Source organism: Xiphophorus hellerii, chromosome 22, assembly GCF_003331165.1.
Source record: "Xiphophorus hellerii strain 12219 chromosome 22, Xiphophorus_hellerii-4.1, whole genome shotgun sequence".
Taxonomy (NCBI): Eukaryota; Metazoa; Chordata; class Actinopteri; order Cyprinodontiformes; family Poeciliidae; genus Xiphophorus; species Xiphophorus hellerii.
The window spans coordinates 677,942-699,582 of record NC_045693.1 but is presented as its reverse complement, the minus strand read 5'-3'; the positions used below and the strand labels follow the sequence as shown (position 1 = coordinate 699,582).

The following is a 21,641-nucleotide window of genomic DNA, read 5'->3' as shown; positions in this document are numbered from 1 at the left end:
GGTTCTGCCAACTGGATCCTCAGCAGATCCAGAGCCTGAAACGTCTCCAGAACCAAGAAGATCTCCAGAGTGGACCGGGGCATCAGAACCGGCCTGGTGCTCACCATCACTCTGGACGGCTCCTCTGCAGGCCCGACCCCTGACCCCTGACCCCCGACCTGGACCCCTCCAAGCCGGGTCCAGGTCTCTGGAGACGAGCAAGCGGCACGTGCCGGCACCGGCTGCGGGCCCGGTTAAGAACCGGGTCAGACGGCTTTAATCATTGGCCATTAGAGCTTCCAGTGTGTCTGGACAGAACCTTTCAAAGATTACTGCATGTAAACGAGGGGGGGAACGTGGGCCAGCCCGGGTCCAGACCGGGTACAGACCGGGTCCAGATCGGGTCCAGACCTCCAGACTTTAATTGAACCACTTTAATCCTGGAGCCGTTTTACTCTGAATGAGGTTAATCTATTAGCATAAATGTGAATTTATGAATAATTAGTGGGACATGGAGGGGGGGGGGGGGGGGGGGGGGGGGGGGGGTAAAGGGGGCAGGACTAGTGGACAGACTGTTGAAACAGAACAATGGATCAGAACAGCAGCTGACTGAATGGTTCTGATGGTTCTGTTGGCCCCTGTGCATCAGAATTATCAGGATCCTGTCTCCATGACGACCAGCTGCTGCTTGTTGTTGGACCTTCTGGAGGAAACCCGTCTGGACCTTCCAGAACCTCTGGAGAGGTTCTGCTGGTTTCAGTGAGGAAGAAGTTCTGCAGAACGAACCGGGCTTTCAGTGAAGCACGGTGGTGGCAGCATCATGGTCTGGAGAACAGCTGGCATTTCCTCTGAGGTCCAGTCCTGGTTCCGACCCAGAAGCCCTCTGCACATTTCTGTCCTGAGTAGTTTGTTGGACTGGGTCACAACCGGACCTGGATGGGTCCGGATGGGTCTGAATATGGACCCGTTTGGACCCATCCTGACCCGTTTGGACCCATTATGACCCGGTTGGGCCCATTATGACCCGGTTGGACCTATCCTGACCCGGTTGGACCCGCTCGTTCTCTGCGTCTGAAGCTCCGGCCTTGAATTGGTCCAGAATAATTGAGTTGATGCTACATGCAGATTACAGCGGTGACCTCTGACCCCTGACGTCTGCACATTAATTACAGAAGGTCGAAGAGAAACGATGATGATGATGATGGAGATGAAGAGTGGATGAAAAGATCAGAGATAATCTGAAGATTATTATAATCAATCAATCTGCTCCGTCATATGAAGGTAATCCACAGTATTGATTTAATCCAGACTCTTCATCTGATGTTCTGCTTCCAATCTGCTGCTCTGATCAACTCTGATCAACTCCACTGATCAATAATCATCTGCAGAGCAGCAGGAGCCAAAAAGGACCAGATGTAGTTTTTATTTGGTCAGTTTGGCCAAATTAAACCGTGAAAACTTTAATTTGTCCAATAAAAACCAAACAGACTGGCTCTGGACCAATCAGAGGCTCGGCACTTAGCACGGTTAGCTGCATGGTAACAACAATAGCTGTTAGCATTAGCTAGATAACTGTTGTTTGTTAGCATTAGCTTGATGTTAGCGGTTAGTGCTAACTAGATATCAGCTTTAATTAGATATCAGAAAGTTGTAAGTCCTAACTAGCTGCTAGCTGTTGGTGGGTGGAGTTAATTCATCCACCTCCTGCTAAGCTAACTCTTTTCCTGAAACCACACCCAGAACACCTGTAGCTTTCAAAATAAAATTGAAAAATAATTAAAATAATGCAGATGGAAAAGGTATTTTTCCACTAAATAAACCAAATAAAACATGACATCACACTGTGCAGTGAGCTAACGGGCTAACCGGCTAACAGGAGCTGCTGACCTCCTGCTGGAGGAAACCAGCTGATTGTTGCTTCTCCTCCTGGTGAAAGTCGGACAAAATTAGGGCCAAGTTGCAGATAATCCCTGGGGATTGACTGGCAGGCTGGCAGCGCCACGTGTGTCTGCGTGGAAGAAGGTAAAAATGGTCAGCGGGTTTAAAAAGCAATTAGTTTGGAGGAATCTGCTTATCAGAGATAATTAAAGCAAATTTGAGGCTGATGTTTTTAATCCGTCTCTGTTCTCCTTTTTCTTTCTGATGATGTCAGCTGAGATTTATTTCTGCTTAAAATAAACTGTTCAGATTATTTTTAATCAGTGAAATCCTGGTTATCTGCGAGTGGCTGAGCTGCAGGGAGGCAGCCAATCAGAGCACACCTGAATCAGCAGGAAGAGCCGGCAAACAGCAGCAAACAGGCAGGCCGTCTTAAAGGGACAGCGCCTTTTTAAAGGGAGAGTGACGTCTTAAAGGGACAAAGGCCTTTTTAAAGGGACAGCGACGTCTTAAATGGACAGTGCCGTGTTAAAGGGACAAAGGCCTTCTTAAAGGGACAAGGCCTTCTTAAAGGGACAGCGACGTCTTAAATGGACAAGACCTTCTTAAAAGGACAGCGACGTCTTAAAGGGACAGCGATGTCTTAAAGGGACAGCGCCTTTTTAAAGGGACAAGGCCTTCTTAAAGGGACAAAGCCTTCTTAAAGGGACAGCGACATCTTAAAGGGACAAGACCTTCTTAAAGGGACAGCGATGTTTTGAAGGGACAGCGCCTTTTAAAGGGACAAGGCCTTCTTAAAGGGACAGCGATGTCTTAAAGGGACAGCGACGTCTTAAAGGGACAGCGATGTTTTAAAGGGACAGCGCCTTTTTAAAGGGACAGCAACGTCTTAAAGGGACAGCGCCGTGTTAAAGGGACAAGGCCTTCTTAAAGGGACAGCGCCGTGTTAAAGGGACAAGGCCTTCTTAAAGGGACAGCGCTGTGTTAAAGGGACAAAGGCCTTCTTAAAGGGACAAGACCTTCTTAAAGGGACAAGGCCTTCTTAAAGGGACAGCGATGTCTTAAAGGGACAGCACCTTTTTAAAGGGACAGCGCCTTTTTATAGGGACAAGGGCTTCTTAAAGGGACAGCACAGTCTTCAAGGGACAGTGCCTTTTTAAAGGGACAGCGTTGTCTTAAAGGGACAGTGCCGTCTTAAAGGGACACACCACCTTAAACGGACAGTGCTGCCTTAAAGGGACAGCGTTGTCTTAAAGGGACAGTGTTGTCTTAAAGGGAAAGGGCCTTTTTAAAGGGACAGCACCTTTTTAAAGGGACAGCTTTCTGCAAACAGCAGGAACCTAGAAAAAAAAGAACCTATTCAGAACTGGTTCTGTCGCTCCAGAACTTTTTCCTCATGTCAGCAGGTTTTACAGCTCAGCATCAAACCAGGACCCAGAAAACACCTGGTTCTGGTTCTGGTTCCTGTTGGGAGTCTGGTTCAGGTAGCATGTTACAGGTTGACATAGGAAGTGATGTCACAGTCCTGGCTGAAACAAACCCAACATGTGAACATTGATGCTGTGAGCTCCAGATGTGGAAGATTTTATAGGCAGAGAAAAGCAGTGAGGGTGTGTGTGTGTGTGTGTGTGTAGATTAGGTTAAGAGCAGAAACATGAAATGTAAACCCGATTCCTCCTGCAGCTTCTGGTTGTTTCAGTGGAATTATGGGATGTCCCTCTGTTCCTCTCAGCTTCTGATCTTAAAGGTGAAGTTTTATTTCTCTGTAGATTTTAAAAGCAGGAAGCAGGAAGAAGCTAAAAACAAGTTGAAGCATCAAGAGAGAAGCAAACAGCAGGTCAGAGTGTGATGCTGCAGCGTATTTAATGCTGCAGCGTATTTAATGCTGCAGCGTATTTAAGGTGGCGCTCCACAGCACCTCCCAGTGAGAGGGAAAACGGCTGGAGGCCGGATTCTGTCTATAGGACCAGAACCAGTACTGGTACCAGCATGATGGGCAGAACAGCTTTCTATGAAAACCTCATTACCGGAGGACCCGGTAGAACCGGACCCATAGAACTCCAGAACCGGACCAGACAACTGTCTGAACCCCAGAGGCTCGTCTCCTTCAGAACTTCTGTTGCTGTTAGGAGGAAGTGGTGGTTCTGTGGGCCGTTCGGGCCGGGCTCATCCCAGAACTTTTCATCCGGGTCGACCAGAACATCTGCAGCTGCTGGAAGCTCCTGCTGTAATCCTCCAATCAGAGCGCGGCCTCCTCCTCGCCGCCGCCGCCGCCGCTCTGTTGATCCTAAGCCGCCGTTCATCGACTCGCTTTAATAAAAGATCAGAACACCAGATGGTTCCGTCTGATCCAGAACCCGATTACTGTGGGTCAGAACTCTACCGGGGCCCCAGGGTCCACTGTGGGCCAGGTGAGGGGTCATCCAGGTGAGGGGTCATCCAGGTGAGGGGTCATTCAGGTGTTCACTGATCTTCATCGTCTCTGTGGTCGTGTGGTATAACGTCCTCTGGTAACCATGGTAACGTCATGACATTGCCATCCTATATAGACCATAATAACCCAAACTGTTGCTGGGGAACCAGGAGGAACCTGGACGGAGCCGTGGCCTCTCAGAACCAGAACCAGCCCACTTTAATCCTCGTGGCGTCTGATTGGACCTGATCGGCTCTCCACCATTCGAGTAGCAGATTGAACAATTCGGTTCCGAAATGAGATTCTGGGCGGCGGGAAGATGGACAATATGTAATCCAGGGCGGTTCTGACAGGCCGGATTAAACAGTCAGATTCATCAGATGGACTTAAACACAATATGTTCCTGATTGTCAGATTCATCTCCTCATCAGGAGGTCACCAATGCTCCCTGGAGCCAGCCGGTCCGGTCCGGTCCGGTCCGGAGGAACCCGGCCCACCGCAGCAGAACTGGCCTGCAGCTCCGCTTCTCCTGATTAAAACCTTTTTAAATGCATAAAATTACCCAGAAAGCCGTTCTGCTCCTCCTGCTCCGTGTTTTCATCCCTGACCCGACCTGCTGGTTCCGGTCCGATCAGGTAACAGACCAGGTCACATCATGAGGTCGACGGGCCGGATTAGGAACAAATTAGGCTGGAAGAAAACCTGCATGTCCTGCTTGAATTCCCCGCGCCGGGAACAAAACCAGTCACTTCCTGTCTCAGTGAAGCCGCTTCATGCACAGCTTCAGTCTCACAAATCTCCCAGAATGCCGAGCTCTCACATGGAGCGCGGCGTTTCTACTGCAGAGTTCAGCCGCTCCGGTCCGTTTATGACCCATCCTATGATGCAGATCGGACGGGTTAAAGCAGAGTCTTCTGCTCCCGATGGGGCCGTTCTGCTCCCGATGGGGCCGTTCTGCTCCCGATGGGGCCCATTCTGCTCCCGATGGGGCCCATGCAGCAGGAAACACCATGGATTTCTGGCAGACTGTGTGTCTGTTCATTCTGTTAATCGTGGATTTCTGCTAACAGGATTTGGTTGCTACCAGGAAAAAGGAGAAATTTGTAATTGATTGGCAGCCATTAGCGGTTAGCTGCTTTTTGATCAGCAGCGGTTAGCGGTTAGCTGTTAGCTGCAAGGGAATGAGCCGTTCTATCAACAGACTGGATCGGGTCCTGCTGAGAGTCTCCGCTTGGCTGTGGCTCCTGGAAAACACCTTGGAGGGGGGATCTGGGTCAGAGTTCATGTACTGACTTACACACACACACACACACACACACACACACACACACACACACACACACACATACACACACACAGTGTCCCAGGTTTCTGATCTTGTGCTTCTGTTTGACGTTTAATAACGGAGGCTTGTGATTCTGAGGAGCTGCTGAGGCTCAAAGGAGGAGGAAGAGGAAGAGGAGGGTCCTCCTCCTCCTCCTCCTCCTCCTGTCTGTCTGACCTCGGTGGAGGATTAGCCGCTCGGACTCCTTTCATTTTTCAATCATTTTTAAACAAAGCCTTCAGATTAGCTGCAGAGTCAGGGTGCATCAAATAAAGAAAATTGCATTAAATTATCCCATTAATATTATTATATTGCATCATTATATAATGGAAGGTAGCGGTTCTGTTCAGGCATGCTGCGGGCCTCGTCTGAAACAAGCTGGATGAAAATGGATTGGCTGTTTCGAGACGCTGCAGCGTCTCTCTGAGGGCTGCGGGGGGCCCACAGCCCCACAGCCCCCTGCGGCCCCTGGGGGCTGCCCTCCAGTAATCTGTGTCTAATGGCTTGTTTTTGGAGCAGTTAATCTCTGGACAGGAACATGCTGCAGAATAATAACAGAGCTGATGAAAACAGTTTAATCTTCGTCCTAATGTGGCCTAATCCAAGCACGTCTTCCTGGGATGAGATGGTGTTTAATCGACTTTAGGAGAATTAGTCATTCCTTATTACCGTCGTGGTTTTTACAGGACTTTCCTGGAAAATCCTATTCAACACACATTTTAATTTCATTTCTGAGCCACAATCATGTTGAGGGCGAAGTAACTAATCCAATAACATCAATCAGGGAGGGGCGATGCTGCTGCTGCTGCTGCTGCTGCTGCTGCTGCAGCGACTGGTAGAGGCTGCAGGACACGCCACCATGACCCCAATGTGCTGCAGCGCGTTGCTGCAGGTTGAGGTTAAACCAGAGTTCCAGTTCTGATCTCGATGCTCCAGTAGACCTGAGTCAGGAGATCGTCCTGCTGCAGCAGCAGCCAGTAGGTGCTGCAGCAGCAGCCTGCCCAGTTCCTCCAGATGATAATCGTTCTCGTCCTAATCAGGATCAGAAGTTCGGTCCAGATGTCTAATCCAGCCGCGTCTTCCTTCAGTTATGAAGCTGAATTATGGCAGCAGAAATCCTCCATTAGTCCTAATAATCCTGCTGATGGTCACATGACCCACTTACCGCCGCGTGCTCACTGCGTGGTTCTGCTGGAGGAACCGGTCCGAACCCAGCAGGTTTCGCTGCTGAACCACATGAACAGAACCAACCCACTTCCTGTCAGCAGGTCGGATGTTTGAGTGGATCGTCTTCCTCCTAGAGTTCAGGTGGGTCACCAAGGCAACCAGCCGAGGCCTGCAGACCAGAACCGGCCCAGCCCACTTTCCCCAGACGTTCCCCGGCTGCTTGCGTTGCCATGGAGACGGCGTGTGATCGGCGTCTCGGTGATCTGTGTGTAAATCTGCGGCCGATTAGGAACCACTCAGCTTTTGTTCTGCTGAACCATCAGAGTGATGAAATGAAAAGCAGCAGCAGATTACAGAACCATTAAGGTCAGAGCCGCCATTAACTGATAAACAGCCATTAGAGGCTTATGGCGACCATGACAGGCACAGCGAGGAGGAGGAGGAGGAGGAGAAGGAGGTGGTGATGAAGCTGAGCGTCAGGTTGTCAGCAGAACATCAAGGATCTGATTGGCTGCTGCAGATTAATGAGTTAATGAGGGGGCGGAGCCACCAGCAGGTTTGAAGGTCTGGGTTATTCTTTATTATACTTTTAATCTTAATCTGGTGCAAAATTTGACTCCTGGGATTCTGGATCATTTTAGTTTCAGCTTTTTAGTTCAACTGGAGTTTCTCTCCTTCTGGTTTCATGTGTCTGGTCAGTTTCCAGAAAACCCATGAAACCCTGACCGCTGTGTGGAGGCAGCCCACTCACCAGTGAGAACCAGTAGGAACCAGTAAGAACCAGTAAGAACCAGCAGGAACCAGTAAGAACCAGTAGGAGCCAGTGAGAACCAGCTTACCAGTAAGAACCAGCAGGAACCAGTAGGAATAGCTTAGCATGCTGGTATATCTGTGCTGCGATCGGCACCAAGGCCTCTGAATTCACCTCATCAGAGGTTAAAGGTCAGTCCAGGCTGGCAGAGATGGAGGAAAATGTTAAACACTGAAAATGTGGAGCTAAAGGAGAAAATCGATATAAAAGAAAATGGAATGTGTGAGAAAAAGGCTTGAAGGAAAAACTCAGTGAAGATACCAGAGCTGAGAGCAGAGGACCTGGAGGACCTGGAGGACCTGGAGGACACCACGGAGCAGTGTTGTATAAAGTACTGAAATCTCAGAGTCAAGTAAAAGTATAGGTACCTCTCCAAAATACGACTTTGGTAAAAGTCCAAGTCACTGACTGAAATATTACTTGAGTTAAAGTCTTAAAGTATCTGAAACTTCTTGTACTTAAGTATGGAAATTACTGTAAAAATGGATGTACTCAAGTAATGTAATGAAAAGTACAAGTAAAAAGTAAAACAAAGCAAATGCAGTTTGAATGACATTTTTTATATTTTGGTAAACTTGTCAAATACACTTAAAATAATGTACCCAACCAAGTGCAGGCAAAATTAAACCTGCTAATAGATATACCTGCAGGCATCATTTAGTTAAGAAAATTAGGTGCTTTACCTATAGCACAAGGTTAACTTAACCTGCTTTACAACTGAACCAGCTTCTTAGTAAACCCTCCAGGACAGAAAATACAAAGTTTTTATAAGCCTTAAGTTTTCCCTTCAAGTAAGGTCAGTGCTGAAAATGAGAAAAATTTCATTTTTCGGCCAACATGAAGAAAAAAAGCTGTTACGATTACTCTACTTCACAAACTATAGGTGCACACAACTGGTCATTATGCAAAAGAAAAAAAGAATTGGGAGGGAAATGCAGCTTATTGGCATCTGTAAACCTGGTTTTGAACATGCATGCCTTTCCTATATTCGTTAAATTTAGTCTAAATTGCTATCGCTATGGCTTCTGTCCCCCCTTGAACAGAGGAGTCTAGGTAGCCTGCTACAGTCAACATTAAGCCTAAGCTAAATACACCACGTATGGAACTGAAACAATGCCAAACAAAGTTCATTTATGGTCAAGATTTCACAATACAGTAGTGTCTAGTGACCAAGCTATAGTTACTGAAACAGGAGGATTATAACCATTTCATAAGACGTTACCTCGATGTGTTTCTTCAAGTTGGACGGGGAGTTTTTGTAAGATAGAATTTCCACATCTTTGGGCAGGAATAACATAAACTGCATGCGGTACGACGAATCTTTAACACCCACGAAAGAGTGTATTGTGTTTAAATAAGGCCATGGGCTCTCATCACCAGCTGGTGGTTCCCCTGGAGCCGTGTCCGACGTAGTTGCAGTCGTTGTGGTCTCCGTCTCCTCCTCCATGTGGCTGCTGCTGATTGCCAGACTTGCTTTGTGTTTAATGGGAGAAGTGAAACAGGTGTATCCTATTGGAGGTGATGAACAAGCCCAGGCAAGCAGGCTACCGACTTTGTTCGGTAGCCTGCTTGCTACTTGCTAATCAGTAGGTGGGATCAAAACACTTGCGTTTCTCTCTCTCGCTTTTTTGTAACGAGTAACTAAACCACACATTGAAAATGTATCGGAGTAAAAGTACGCAATTAAGTTCGGAAATATAGTGAAGTAAAAGTGAAAGTTATCAAAAATTTTCATACTCGAGGAAAGTATGAAGTACTCCAAAATATACTTAAGTAAAGTAGTGAAGTATTTTTACTTCGTTGCTGTACAACACTGCCACGGAGGACATGGAGGACACAAAGGACCTGGAGGACCTGGTGCACCGCCTGGGGAAAAGATGGAGAAGAAAACATCATCAGTTCTCAATAGCTGCTCTGATACAGAGAAAGACGAGGTTTGAGTTTTTAACAGTTTTTCCCTTTATAATATCTTCATGTCCAGGTTTGACTGAGTTAACAGTTATTATACGGCAGCAGCGCGGATGACTTGTTGCTCTGGATGACTTGTTGCTCTGGACGACTTGTTGCTCTGGACGACTTGTTGCTCTGGACGACTTGTTGCTCTGGACGACTTGTTGAAGAAAAATGTTTCCTCATGTAAACAATAACATGCAGGTTTTATTTGTAAATCTGATTATGACATCAGAGCCTCTCAACACGTCACTGATATGTAAAAAATACTAACATTTATATTGAGGCAAATGTTTGTATTTTTGTCAATCTGAAGGAGAAACTTTGCAACATTTATTCTTTTCTTGAAGTTTTACATCTAAATTTTGGAGGTTTTTAGGTTGTTGATTCTGACCAACAATCTAAATATTCCAACTTTAACTTACAACTAAATTAAATTTGGCATTTATAATTAATAACCTGATTATTATTTTACCTACTCAAAAGTACATTTCTGAAAATTTCCTCCAACCTTTGATGTTTCCTAAAATAAATTTCACTTCAGTTCAACGCTGAGAAAATGCCTGGAAGACTCCGGTCCGGTCCGGTCCGGTTAAAGTTTTGACATTTATCCATTTAATGATTAAAACTCTTTACAATAATTCCAGTTGTTCAGTTTATTACTTTATTATTTTATTGTCTGTTGTGTCATTTGGTTTAATATTTGACTCATATTCACTCAGGAAACCTGAATAAAAACGAAATGCTTGTAAAAACATATATAGAATAAAATCAAATAACCAAAAGAGAAGCAAGAAAAATTTGAGCAGGTTTGGTCTTCGTTTGTTAAATATTTAAAACTCATTTTTGAAAATTAATATATGTGACCCTGGTAAATAACATTAAAGAAAATTGTTGGTGTGGAAATGTAATTAGTTTCTGATGGATTTTATCTGGTTGTTCATTTGTAACCTAAATATTTAAATCATGTTTATTCATATATATTAAATATATTCATATTTTACATGTGTGAATTAAATCTCTATTAATAATGTAACAAATTAATAAATGGTTCCTATAAAATTCAAATAAAAATAATGTTTCAAAAAAGCATCTTTATAGTGACGTATAACCGTCCACGTCACCGTGCGTGGACTGACGTCATCATTGCGCGCCGGTTGTAAACAGAGGATGTAGTTTATCCGGAACTTGGCCGGGTCGGCACCGGTAGGTTCTGCTGGAGTCCAGCTGACCTGGAGCAGCTGACTGGTTCGGTTCGGTTCAGGAACTGTCCGGTTCGGAGAGTTCTTCTGGGTCATGTTGGGTTATTTGAACGGAACCTGAAGACCAACCGGCTTCAGTCTGAGCTGACCCGGTTCGGCACGCCATCATCATCATCAGAACCGAGTCGGAACCTGGGCTCGAACTCAGCCTTCGGAACCAAGTGAGTTCTGCTTCCCTCTTTCTAATGGTCAGGAGGTTCTGGTTCTGCTGCCAGACCCGGTTCGGTTTATCATAAAGCTTCAGGCTTAGAACCATCTGATTACAGGTCCATAAAGGTTCCGTTCAGAAGTCTCAGTCATCTGGATCTGGTTCTGGACCGATCCGTTCAGAACCAAACAGATCAGATAAACTGAGCCAGAACCTCCTGGAGGACATCAAGACCCAGAACCGGGTCGGATGAAACCAAAGCAGAACCTTTCAGAGTCCGGATCGGTTCTGTTCCGGTGGCGGCAGCATCATGCTGCGGGCTGAGCTGGTGGTTCTGACCCAAAACCTGGAGCTGAACCGGAACCGGGTCATCAGACTGATTAAACTGGTCCTGAGCAGAACCGTCCAGGTTCAGCAGGAGACCGGTCTGGTTAAGAGGTTCTGGGACTGGTTCCCGTCCAAGTAGAACCAGAACCAGAGACGTGGTACCAGCTGATGACAGGTCTGTGGTACCGGGTCGGGTTCTGCTCTTGTTGAAGGTTCTGTGTGGTTCCAGAATGCGATTCAAGATGGCCGCCCTGTTCCTCCTCCTGGTTCTGGTTCTGGTTCTCTTCCTCCAGCGGTTCTCCTCCTCATCGTCCTACCGGCCGCCGCCGCCGCACCGACCCGCCTCACACAGAACCGAACCGGACCGGCCCGGTTCCTCTGAAGGAGACGGACTCCAGTACGAAGTCATGTTTGATGCTGGGAGCACTGGGACCAGAGTCCACGTGTTCCGGTTCCAGATGGGGAACCCAGGTACCGGGTTCTGGTGGTTCTGAAGGTTCTAACCGCTGTTAACTGGGACAGACTGAGGTTCTGGTTCTGGTCGTGCTGAACTGGGTTTGTTCCTCCTCCTCAGGGTCTCCCAGTCTGGACCGGGAGACGTTCCGGGCCATAGAACCGGGCCTGTCCGCGTACGCCGACGACCCGCAGAAGGTCAGAAGGGAAACCGGGTCAACCCGGGTCCGGTTCTGGTTCTGATCGGTGATGTGTGGTCTCGTCTCTGCAGTGCTCCGCCGGCATCGTGGCGCTGTTGGACCTGGCCCGCTCCGTCATCCCCCCGTCCCAGTGGACCAGAACCCCCGTGGTTCTGAAGGCCACGGCCGGCCTGAGGCTGCTGCCTGGAGACCGGGCCGAGCAGCTGCTGGACCGGGTGAGGTTCTGACCCGGTTCTGCTTCTGAGCTGGTTCTGTTTGACCTGGAAGCTTTGGCTGTGAGGTTCTGGTAGAACCATGTTCGGTTCTGATGGTGGGAACCCGTCCAGCGGTTCTGGTCCCAGTAAAGCAGCTGTGACCCGTTCTGCTGGTTCTGGTTCTGACCCGGTTCTCTCGTTGTCCAGGTGAGGGCGCTGTTCCAGGAGTCTCCCTTCCTGTCCACGGAGGACAGCGTGTCCATCATGGACGGAACCGACGAAGGTACGTCCGCTCCAGAACCGGGTCGGTACCGGGGCGGATCAGCTGGTTCTGGAACTTGTGAAGGTTCTCCAGAACCCGGTCAGCAGGCGGGTCGCCGTCGGAGCCTTTCAGCCATGACCTTTGACCCTGCTGCATCTTCTGAAAACTCTGATCCGTCTCCAAGCAACACGACCCGACCGGGTCAGTCAGGTTCTATTAGAACCTCAGCCTGATGTTCTGGACTTCAGATCAGACCAGCTGCTGGGATCTGGAGCAGGTCCGTTAGCGGACCGGACCGGACCAGACCGAACATTGTTTATTAGGAGGGCCGTATGGGCCTGGTGATCCGGGCCGGTACCGGTGGTACCGGTGCTGGAGGAGCCATGTGACGGCAGATAATCCATCAGACTAACGGATGGTGAACCTGGTTCTGAAACCGGTTCTGACCCACATGGACTGCTTATGAAAGATTTTAAAAGGACTAGGTTCTGGAGAACCGGCCCGATTCCAGAACCTGGGATCACTGGGTCGGGTTCTGGACCAGGAGGTCAGAACGTCCAGAACCACCTGAACCTGGAGGAAAGGTTCTGGTCCGGTCCGGTCCAGCTGAGAGCCAAATGCTCCAGGAGAACTCCAGAACCGACCCAATACCGGGTTCTGCCTCCTTCAGAACCAAGAGTCTGGAAGGGTTCTGGTGAGGTTTCAGAACCTGACCCGGTTCTTCTTCTCTCCTCAGGGATCTCAGCCTGGATCACCATCAACTTCCTGACAGGTGAGCAGAAACAGGAAGTTCTGATCCGATCCAACGCCTGGAGGACCGGTGGTTCTGAAGAACCCGGCCGGTTGGTCCAGATCGGTTCTGTTCTCTGGAGGGGGACAGGTAGAACCCGTCCGGAACGGGTTCTGGACCAGCAGAGAACCGGGCCAGAGGTCCTGGTGGTGCCTTCACTGAGCCTGGGAGACACGGGATCTGGAGCTCTGAACCCGGTTCTGATAAAGCGGTGTTCTGGTTCCAGGCGGGCTACAGGGTCTGGACCGGCCCACCGTTGGGATGTTGGACCTCGGCGGCGGCTCGACCCAGATCACCTTCAGTCCCCGCCATGAGGTGAGGATGGTTCTGATCCGGCCCGCTTTGTTCACCTCGGTTCTGATCACAGGCCAGGGGGTCCGGAACCAGAAGCAGAACCAGAATCTGTTCTCTCTTCATTACAGAAAACCATCCAGACGTCGGCGATTGATGACATCAGATCCTTCCAGATGTTCAACCGCGCACACACCGTCTACACACACAGGTACACACACCGTCTACACACACAGGTACACACACCGTCTACACACACAGGTACACACACCGTCTACACACACAGGTACACACACCGTCTACACACACACACCGTCTACACACACAGGTACACACACCGTCTACACACACAGGTACACACACCGTCTACACACACAGGTACACACCCTCTACATGTCAGTCATGTGACCCATTGGACCCGTCTGTCAGTGACTTCCTGTCTGTCTGCAGCTATCTGGGTCTGGGTCTGATGTCGGCTCGGCTCGCTGTCCTTGGAGGCGTGGAGGTTTCCCCCTGTAAGTATCTGACCTTTGACCTGGCCTTAAGTCATGATGTGTTTATGGGTCCGGTTCTGTAAACTGGGTGTTGAAATGAACCATGTTGAACCAGAACCTGGTTCTGTGTGTTTCCTGTTTGACTTCCTGTGCCTGGGTGTGTTTTCAGGCTGGAACAGGAAACAGGAAGTGCCTGGCAGTGCTTCCTGTAGCTAAAGGCTAGCATGTGTTTCTGTGTTCCTGCAGCAGGGGGCAGCACTGAGCGGGTCAGCCCCTGCCTTGCTCCAGAGTTCTCGGGCAGCTGGGAACACGCTGACGTCATCTACACCCTGAAGGGCCAGAAGGAAGGTAGAGGCATCTGATTGGTCTGTGAGATTTCCCAGCATGCAACGGGTAGGAACCTGAGTGCTGTCTCCGTTTCCAGGGGAGCCGGTTTACGAGGCGTGCCTGAACAAAGTCCAGAAGGTTCTGTACAGGAAGCTGAGCGCGGCGCCTGAGGCGGCGGACGTCGACTTCTACGCCTTCTCCTTCTACTACGACCGCGCCGTCGACCTCCAGGCCATCGGTACGGAGAGCAGCAGTGGCTCTGGCTCGGCTAGTGATGTCTGCTAATCAAGCTACATTTAGATCTAACTGTCTGTTATCGCCATAACGTCCTGGTGAGGTTTGAAGAGTCCAGAGCTCTGATTTAGCTCCGGCTAAGTAATCAGTCTGTGTTCAGTGGAGCAGCTGATGAAACAGTAAGAGAAATCAGTGATTAGAAATCAATAACTGTTTGGATTATTGATCATTGATCCATCAGTTTGCAGCGATGGATCTGATTTAGTGTTGGTTTCCATATTGTTTCTGAGCGGTTTGCTAGCGTTAGCATCTTAGCATCCATCGCTATATTTTGCTTAGCTTGGAAGGAAACTGGTAAAACTTTTTTTATTATCGTTATTTATATAAACATATACAATCAACTTGATTAAGGAACCATAATGTTTACATTATGAATTCACAGTAAACACATAAAGGCCAAGAGAACAAAAACAAACGGTAGAAAACAGAACAGGCAACTTAAATACTTTAGCAGGGCAACACGAATAAACAACTTAAAGAAAAACAAGTAAATAAATAAAACAGGGCGAAACATTAAAGTTTGAAAAAAGATCAACTTCAAAGCATTTTTCAGCTTCAACAAACAAAGATTATAAAACAAATGTAACTCATTCTTCCACTGTATAAAAGTAGGAATAGTTTTAAAGAAGTGACATTTGGCTAATAAAACATTATTTATACAATAATCAATGATTTGGTCATTGATTAAACTCTTGTGAACTGTGGCTGCAGATGAACTGGTTTACAAAAACATCAAACAATTTCACATGTGAAAAACGGATCTAAATCTTCAGTTGCTTTTTTACAGTTCACATTTATCCAAATCCATTTTAAACCTCAGGAAGTTATTAGTTGGATACATTTTGTTTATAATTTTAAACTGCATTTCTTTTATTTTGGAAAAAGATAAATATTTCAATGGTTAAAGTCTCTACTCCCTTTTAGTGGCACAATAACTGGATAAGCAGCTTCTTCTCATAAACTTATTATTGCATTTGACAAAATGAAAATCAACATTTTCAATATAAAATCTGCAAATTTAGAGTATATTAAACCCTGTCGATACCAGCTGAGGGATTTAATATTTTCTGGGTATATTTGAAAACTGGTAAAGCAGCAACACACTGACTGGTTAAACTGGCTGCTGATTGGCTGCTTCTGGCCAATCAGCTTCCAGGATTAAAACCCTCCAGAATCGGCCGGATCGTTTCACCTGGTTGGTCCTGATCAGTCTTACCTGACTCAGAGCCGTTTCCCATGGTTACAGCACGCTGCGCTCTGATTGGTCAGGACAACAGACAGGAGGAGCAGATCCATGTTGGCACACAGAGGTCAGAGGTCAGGCTGGAGAGGACCGGACCTCCTGCAGACCCAGGATGAGACGGGTTCTGGTTCTGTTTGGATCAGAACCGCAGTGCTGGTTTCTCACGTTGTGGTTCTGGTTCTGCAGATGAGGTGGCGGGCGGAACCATCAGAGTGTCGGACTACGGCCAGGCTGCAGAGAGAGGTGAGAGGGCGCCCCCTGGCTGCAGCTTCCACACCCTGCTGTTAACTTCATCAGAATTAGGAGTCGGGTCCAGCAGAACCAGAACCTGGAGGTTCTTCCAGAGCAGATTTTTACAGAATGTTAAACATTTCTTTATATTAAAATGTTTGCTGTCGTTCATTAGGCTTTGCTAACCCAGCTGACTCTGCCAAACCTTTTTTATATCAAATGGAAAAAACGATTCTGAACATTTTTATCTGTTATTAAATACAGAAACACATTTTCTAAAACACCGGATGAATTTGTTAAACTACATCACTTCATATAAAAAGCCTCCAGGAAGTCATGTGACCCGCTGCCTGTCTCTGATTGGTCGGCTGTCTGCAGTGTGCCGCGGCCCGCCGGACCTCCAAAACCCGTTTCTGTGTCTGGACCTGGTCTACATCTCGGTTCTGCTGCAGGAGCTCGGCTTCCCGGCCCACAAGCAGCTCAGGGTGAGTCCGGACCTCCAGAACACTCTGACCCGGTTCTGACCCGGAACCGACCCGTCCTGTGCTCTGGTTCTGCAGCTGGCCCGGACCGTCCGCCAGGTGGAGGCCAGCTGGGCCCTCGGCGCCGCCTTCCAGCACCTGGAGGTCCTCAGGAGACACTGATGCTTTTATTCTGAAGGGCTCTACACGACATCCAGGCGACCTCTGACCTGCAGCTGGATCATCAAGGCGCCATGGAGACAAACAGAAGCTGTGACCTATGACCTAACTGTCTGGGTCGGTTCTGGACCAGAACCGCTGAGGGGTACCGACAGGTCTGCATACAGGACAGGACAGGACCAGGTCTGGTTCTGAACGGTACTAATTGGACTCTTGGACTGGTTCTGGTTCTTTTGGGTTTTCTTTGTGAATAAAGCTGTGAACTTTGACCCCTGCAGTCTGTTTAGTTTCTCACTGAAGTTTAGATCTGATTTATTGGTAAATATTGATCAGATAGATATCGGGAGATTTTAACGTCATGCTGACTCTGATGGAGTTAGCTTGGCTTTAATGCTAAGCTAACACTTTTGATGCTAGCATTAATGCTAGTTTTGATGCTAGCTTAGCTCCCTGCTGTCAGATTCTGGACCTTCTGCTGACATCTGGGGTCTCCCAGTCCAGTCCTCAAGGGCTACCGTCCTGCAGCTCTGCTCAACACATCTGGACCAGACCAACGGCTCGGTACCGGTACCGGCCCATTGCAGAGCTGAATGGACGCCGCTGAGGGAATTCAGCCGTCTTGGAGCAGAGACGCAGCTAGAAGTTGCAGCATGGCAGCCCATGAGGACGGGACTGGGAGACCCCTGATCTAGAAGGTTCTGGGGCCGAAGGAGGAGCTCCAGAACCTTCAGTCCGTTCTGAGGCTCCTTACCTCCAGACGGTTCGGAAACTTTGGACCAGAACTCTGATCCAAACCTGTCAGGGATCCCCTCACCTGCTGAACCTGCAGCTCAGACGAACGGCGACCTTCATCAGGAATCAGACAAACATCTGGGCAAAAAGATTTAATGACAAACTTTTACAGAATAAAGAGGAGAAAATCTGGCAGCTCAGAACAGCAACGCAGGGCGGGAACTGGAGGGGCGGGGCCTCTGGAGGGGCGGGGCCTCTGTGTGATGGGCGCGGCGTCCTCACAGGAAGGCGTCGCACCACTCCTTCAGGCACTGGGCGCAGTCATCAGCCTGCTTGCTATTGGCTGCCGTGACGTCCTTCAGCCAATAGCAGAACAGCTCCGTGTCTTTCCTCAGCAGCAGGAACTGACCCAGAACCACGTAGGCCTGGAAACAGAACCGGGTCGGGTCAGAGGTTCAGCTCAGGGCTGACCCATTTGGACCTGATGCAGTCCTGGTTCTGATCCCTGCAGGCACTGATGGTTCAGAACCAGAACCAGGGGTCAAACCGGGTCAAGCCTTCACATTTTAAGCAAAAGGTTCATGTGCAGTGCCTGTTGGAGCGGCAGCGCCCCCTGGGGGCTGGAGCGGTTCTGTCGGGTTCTACCTTATCGTAGCCCTGCTCCGTCAGGCTGTGGCCCAGTCTGTCTCCGATCCCGGCCAGCGCCGTGACCGGTTTGTCCGCCATCGGCTCCGATACAAAGTTGCGGTGTTTCTGAGACGTCGTCGACATCCTGACTGAAACAACATGGCCGTCAGCAGAACCAGAACCAGTCCGGTCCGGACTACACATAAAGTTCAGAGTTCTGATTCAGATTGATTTATTCTGGCAGCTGCAGGATTAGATTCTAATTATTTCAGTTTTTACATTGGTCAGAGCGAGGAGCGGCCATCTTTGATTCAGGTGTAATAATGAACTCCATTAACGGCTGCAGTTCTTGGCCTCCCTCATCCTCGCTGCTCGTCCAGCTGACGATCTGATTATTGGATCAAATTGATCTGATTTATTGGTAAATTCTGATCAAATCTTCATGGTGGAAACTTTAACCTTCACATTGACTCTGATGCTGTTAGTCTGAATGTAGCTTCAGCGTTAGCTCAGACCGTTAGCTTCAGTGCTAGCTCAGACCGTTAGCTTCAGCGTTAGCTCAGACCGTTAGCTTCAGCGTTAGCTCAGACCGTTAGCTTCAGCGCTAGCTCAGACCGTTAGCTTCAGTGCTAGCTCAGACCGTTAGCTTCAGCGTTAGCTCAGACCGTTAGCTTCAGTCAGTGGACTCGGTCGTCTCCCTCTCTGGTCTCCAGATATGATGAACCTTTCCTCACATCCACAGGGCTGGAATCAAACCTCCAATAAATCACAGATCTAGAGCTGATCTTCCTCTGATCTAAAATTGATCACGTGTCTATCATATTTATTGATTTAATATCCATCCCTACTGTAAGCTTTGTGTTATAACCTGGTGGTGCTGAAATAAATAAATAAAACCAGTGAAACCAGGAGAACCAACTGCTCAACCAGAACCAGAACCGTTATTGTGTTACATAATCCAGAGTTACATTTACTTGAGTATTTTTACTACACTACCAGATACCTTTACTTGCGTCATGTTATAGTGAATTATTTTTACTCTCAACTGAATAAAGTTTGTGGATTTTCTGCTGCTCACTGAAGAACTAAATGTTTTAACCCAAAATTCACCAGCTGCGTTTCTGCTTCGTTTCATAAGTTTTATATTGAAAGAAACTGATTTGTAGAAAATGATTCCCAACATTTCCACATAACTTTGTATTCGGTCGATCTTTGATGACGTCATGTAAAATATTAAATGATGGAAGTTCTGATGCGTTAGTCTCAGGACTTGGGTCGCAGTTTTACCAAATACTTTCTTGGTGGAAACTTTTGACTCTTGTTTTGGTAAAAATATCTTCTCTTGTTGCTACTCCAACTTGAGTTTTTGGATCCGCAGCTCAGACCAGAACCGACCCGGTTCGGAAACACGAACTGCATGAAAACGACTCCTGATTGCGGACAGAAACACATCAGAACCGCTAATCAGAACCAGCTGGGATCACGTGACGCGTTTACCTGGAGCGGTTCCGAACGGACTGACTCACCTGGACTCAGAACCCCGCTGGAAGTTCGTCCGGACCCGAGACCCAGAACAGCTGACAGAGAGGCGCTTTATTCTGAACGCTGCACGCCAGAAGCAGGGCAGCTGACGCTCTGTCGCTGACGTCATGACGCACAGAGTCACAGCTGCTCTGAGAGGAGATGAATCACTCCGAGGTTTTGGACCGGCGGAACAGTTTGGGTCCAGTCTGCAGTTTTGGTTCGATCCCTGCGGTCAGATGACTTCCAGCTGCGGTTTCGGTCGGGTTCTAACCCGGTTTGACCTCTGACCTCATCAACATCTCCTTTACACCCAGGATTTGATCCCACTTTTTATTTTTTAAACTTTATTTACCAAAACATTTCCAAACTAGCATGGCAATGTGCAAATCTATAAATAACAGTCTATGTCATTTAATGAACATGAAGTAAAACTAAAAACACCAAAAACAAGGAAGTTCATGTTTTAGAATTAACAGGCATGAATGATTCGATTAATATTTCACAGCTCTTCACATGTTTTAATATATTTTAGAGATTTAAAATAAAACTGGGATTCAGATAAGAGATGTTAAAGACTGAGGATGAGCGCTTCTGTGTCTGAATAAAGAATTTCACCAGACAAAATGTTAGATTGTAAAATTACAACTGTTTTATTTTTCTATAATAACCAAATGTTATTATACCTCTAGAAAGATTCAGGAAGTTTAATGTTTGGTTTGAGCCACCTTATTCCAAAGAAAGTTGATGGGAATTTTTTCCTTTTAGCTGTGTAGAAAACACAATTTATTGTTTCTGTGTCCTTTCCACAAAAGATGTAGTAGATTGTAGTAGAAAGTTGTAGATTTGATCATATATAAGCATAAATGTGTGCGGTAGAGGACAGTTGGATGCCCAACATGGACTCTTCACCTGCTGCTAAACACCCAAAGTGTAAAAGCATTTTGTTGGTTATAATGATTGGAAATCGCTCCATAAGTTCAGCTCATTAACCATCTTTATTTTGAGTTACTAAGAATGTAGATCCCGTTTAAACTCGGGATTAAGACAAACGTTCCTGAGAAAAACCAGCAGAGTGAGACCTCTTACTGTGTGTCTCGGTCTTTGTTCCACATTCCACTGATAGCCCCGCCCTTCCTCCCCCAGTGGGCGGAGCCCCGGTGTTTTCCCGCTCCACCTGGACGGCTCTCTCCTCCCGGAGCCCCGCCGCTCCTGGGCCGCCCTCTGGAGGCCCTCCGCGGGCTCTGGATGCCCGGAGGCCGCGGAGGAAATCGGGGACTCCGGTCCTCCGGTCCCTCCATGTTGGACATGAACGTGCAGGAGTCCAACTGTCTCCGTTTCCCACCGGTGGTCCAGAGTTTTTATTTTAAATCTCCTATTTTAGATCCCATTTGATTTAATCTCTAAAGTTTTGATGATCAGTTTGAGACCAGAACCGCTCGGTTCGGTTCCGAACCGTTGATCCTTAAATTCCGACAGTCAGAGAACGTTCTTCTGGTTCTGTTCGGGAATAAAATTATTTCTCTTTCATAAACATCAGAATAATTAATTTTTATGTTATCCATGTATTCAGTAGGATTGCCTTTGACCTGGTTCTGACCCACTGGGTTTCCCTACAGAAACGACCCAGTATTGGGGATTTATTTCTGAACCATAAGTCCGCGGTCATGTTCATGACCTTATTAGGATTTTTTTTTTCGATTTATTTTGTTTGCAGTTTGGGACACACATCATTCCATTCCCAGTTAAACCAGTTAACATGGTTTTATTCCAACACCAGCTTGCAGGTTAAAGTTCAGGTTAGACCATGGGCGTAGGTTTGGGTGTGGACGGTCGTGACATGTCACGACCAATATTCAAGGGATATAAAATAGTCCCGACCAATTTTTGCCATATTAATTTAAAAAAAAAAACATATGTATTTTTTTAACCAAAACAAAATAAATAAACGAAAATCTACATTGATTAGTTTAATATTTCAATATACTACGCAGTGGTAGCATTCATTTTAAAATTCGCTGTTATGAACTATGACGACCCGCTATTGGCTCACAGAACTTGGATCTTCGTTCTCTGATTGGC

The 21,641-nt window shown here is 47.5% G+C and overlaps 2 protein-coding genes across 6 annotated transcripts; one reads left to right on the top strand and one right to left on the bottom strand.

Annotated features, from left to right (window-relative positions):
* Window positions 1-10,654: 10,654 nt before the first annotated feature.
* entpd6 (ectonucleoside triphosphate diphosphohydrolase 6) lies at window positions 10,655-16,948 on the top strand. Of its 3 annotated transcripts, none has more exons than XM_032552813.1 (14): window positions 10,656-10,945; window positions 11,489-11,730; window positions 11,834-11,910; window positions 11,984-12,127; window positions 12,314-12,389; window positions 13,105-13,140; window positions 13,385-13,473; window positions 13,581-13,660; window positions 13,900-13,964; window positions 14,190-14,291; window positions 14,368-14,508; window positions 15,994-16,050; window positions 16,417-16,523; window positions 16,599-16,948. In XM_032552813.1, the coding sequence occupies exons 2-14, from the start codon at window positions 11,490-11,492 to the stop codon at window positions 16,680-16,682; spliced, it is 1,299 nt and encodes a 432-aa protein (XP_032408704.1). In that variant the 5' UTR covers window positions 10,656-10,945; window position 11,489; the 3' UTR covers window positions 16,683-16,948. The 3 variants fall into 3 exon arrangements, with proteins under 3 accessions (XP_032408706.1, XP_032408704.1, XP_032408705.1); XM_032552814.1 differs by having other exon boundaries at window positions 10,836-10,945; window positions 11,472-11,730; XM_032552815.1 differs by lacking the exons at window positions 15,994-16,050; window positions 16,417-16,523; window positions 16,599-16,948 and adding an exon at window positions 15,811-15,987 and having other exon boundaries at window positions 10,655-10,945.
* A 600-nt stretch (window positions 16,949-17,548) lies between these two features.
* Window positions 17,549-20,257, bottom strand: LOC116712972 (barrier-to-autointegration factor A-like). 3 transcript variants are annotated; one of them, XM_032552882.1, is made up of 4 exons: window positions 19,565-19,672; window positions 19,326-19,468; window positions 18,057-18,187; window positions 17,549-17,836 (listed from the first exon to the last, which is right to left on the bottom strand). In XM_032552882.1, exons 3-4 carry the CDS (start codon window positions 18,180-18,182, stop codon window positions 17,690-17,692), a joined length of 273 nt encoding a protein of 90 aa, XP_032408773.1. In that variant the 5' UTR covers window positions 18,183-18,187; window positions 19,326-19,468; window positions 19,565-19,672; the 3' UTR covers window positions 17,549-17,689. The 3 variants fall into 3 exon arrangements, with proteins under 3 accessions (XP_032408773.1, XP_032408771.1, XP_032408772.1); XM_032552880.1 differs by lacking the exon at window positions 19,326-19,468 and having other exon boundaries at window positions 18,057-18,183; window positions 19,565-20,257; XM_032552881.1 differs by lacking the exon at window positions 19,326-19,468 and having other exon boundaries at window positions 19,565-19,673.
* Between the last annotated feature and the right edge of the window lie 1,384 nt (window positions 20,258-21,641).

Excerpts from the sequence above, each read along its gene's own strand:
- entpd6 (XM_032552813.1), top strand. The coding sequence starts at position 11,490 with ATGCGATTCAAGATGGCCGCCCTGTTCCTCCTCCTGGTTCTGGTTCTG. Across the intron at positions 13,474-13,580 it reads CCTTCAGTCCCCGCCATGAG|AAAACCATCCAGACGTCGGC; the intron begins GTGAGGATGGTT and ends TCTTCATTACAG. Across the intron at positions 14,292-14,367 it reads CCTGAAGGGCCAGAAGGAAG|GGGAGCCGGTTTACGAGGCG; the intron begins GTAGAGGCATCT and ends CTCCGTTTCCAG.
- LOC116712972 (XM_032552880.1), bottom strand. The coding sequence starts at position 19,689 with ATGACGTCAGCGACAGAGCGTCAGCTGCCCTGCTTCTGGCGTGCAGCG. Across the intron at positions 18,184-19,564 it reads CAGCGGGGTTCTGAGTCCAG|GATGTCGACGACGTCTCAGA; the intron begins GTGAGTCAGTCC and ends TGTTTCAGTCAG. Across the intron at positions 17,837-18,056 it reads CGGAGCAGGGCTACGATAAG|GCCTACGTGGTTCTGGGTCA; the intron begins GTAGAACCCGAC and ends TTCTGTTTCCAG.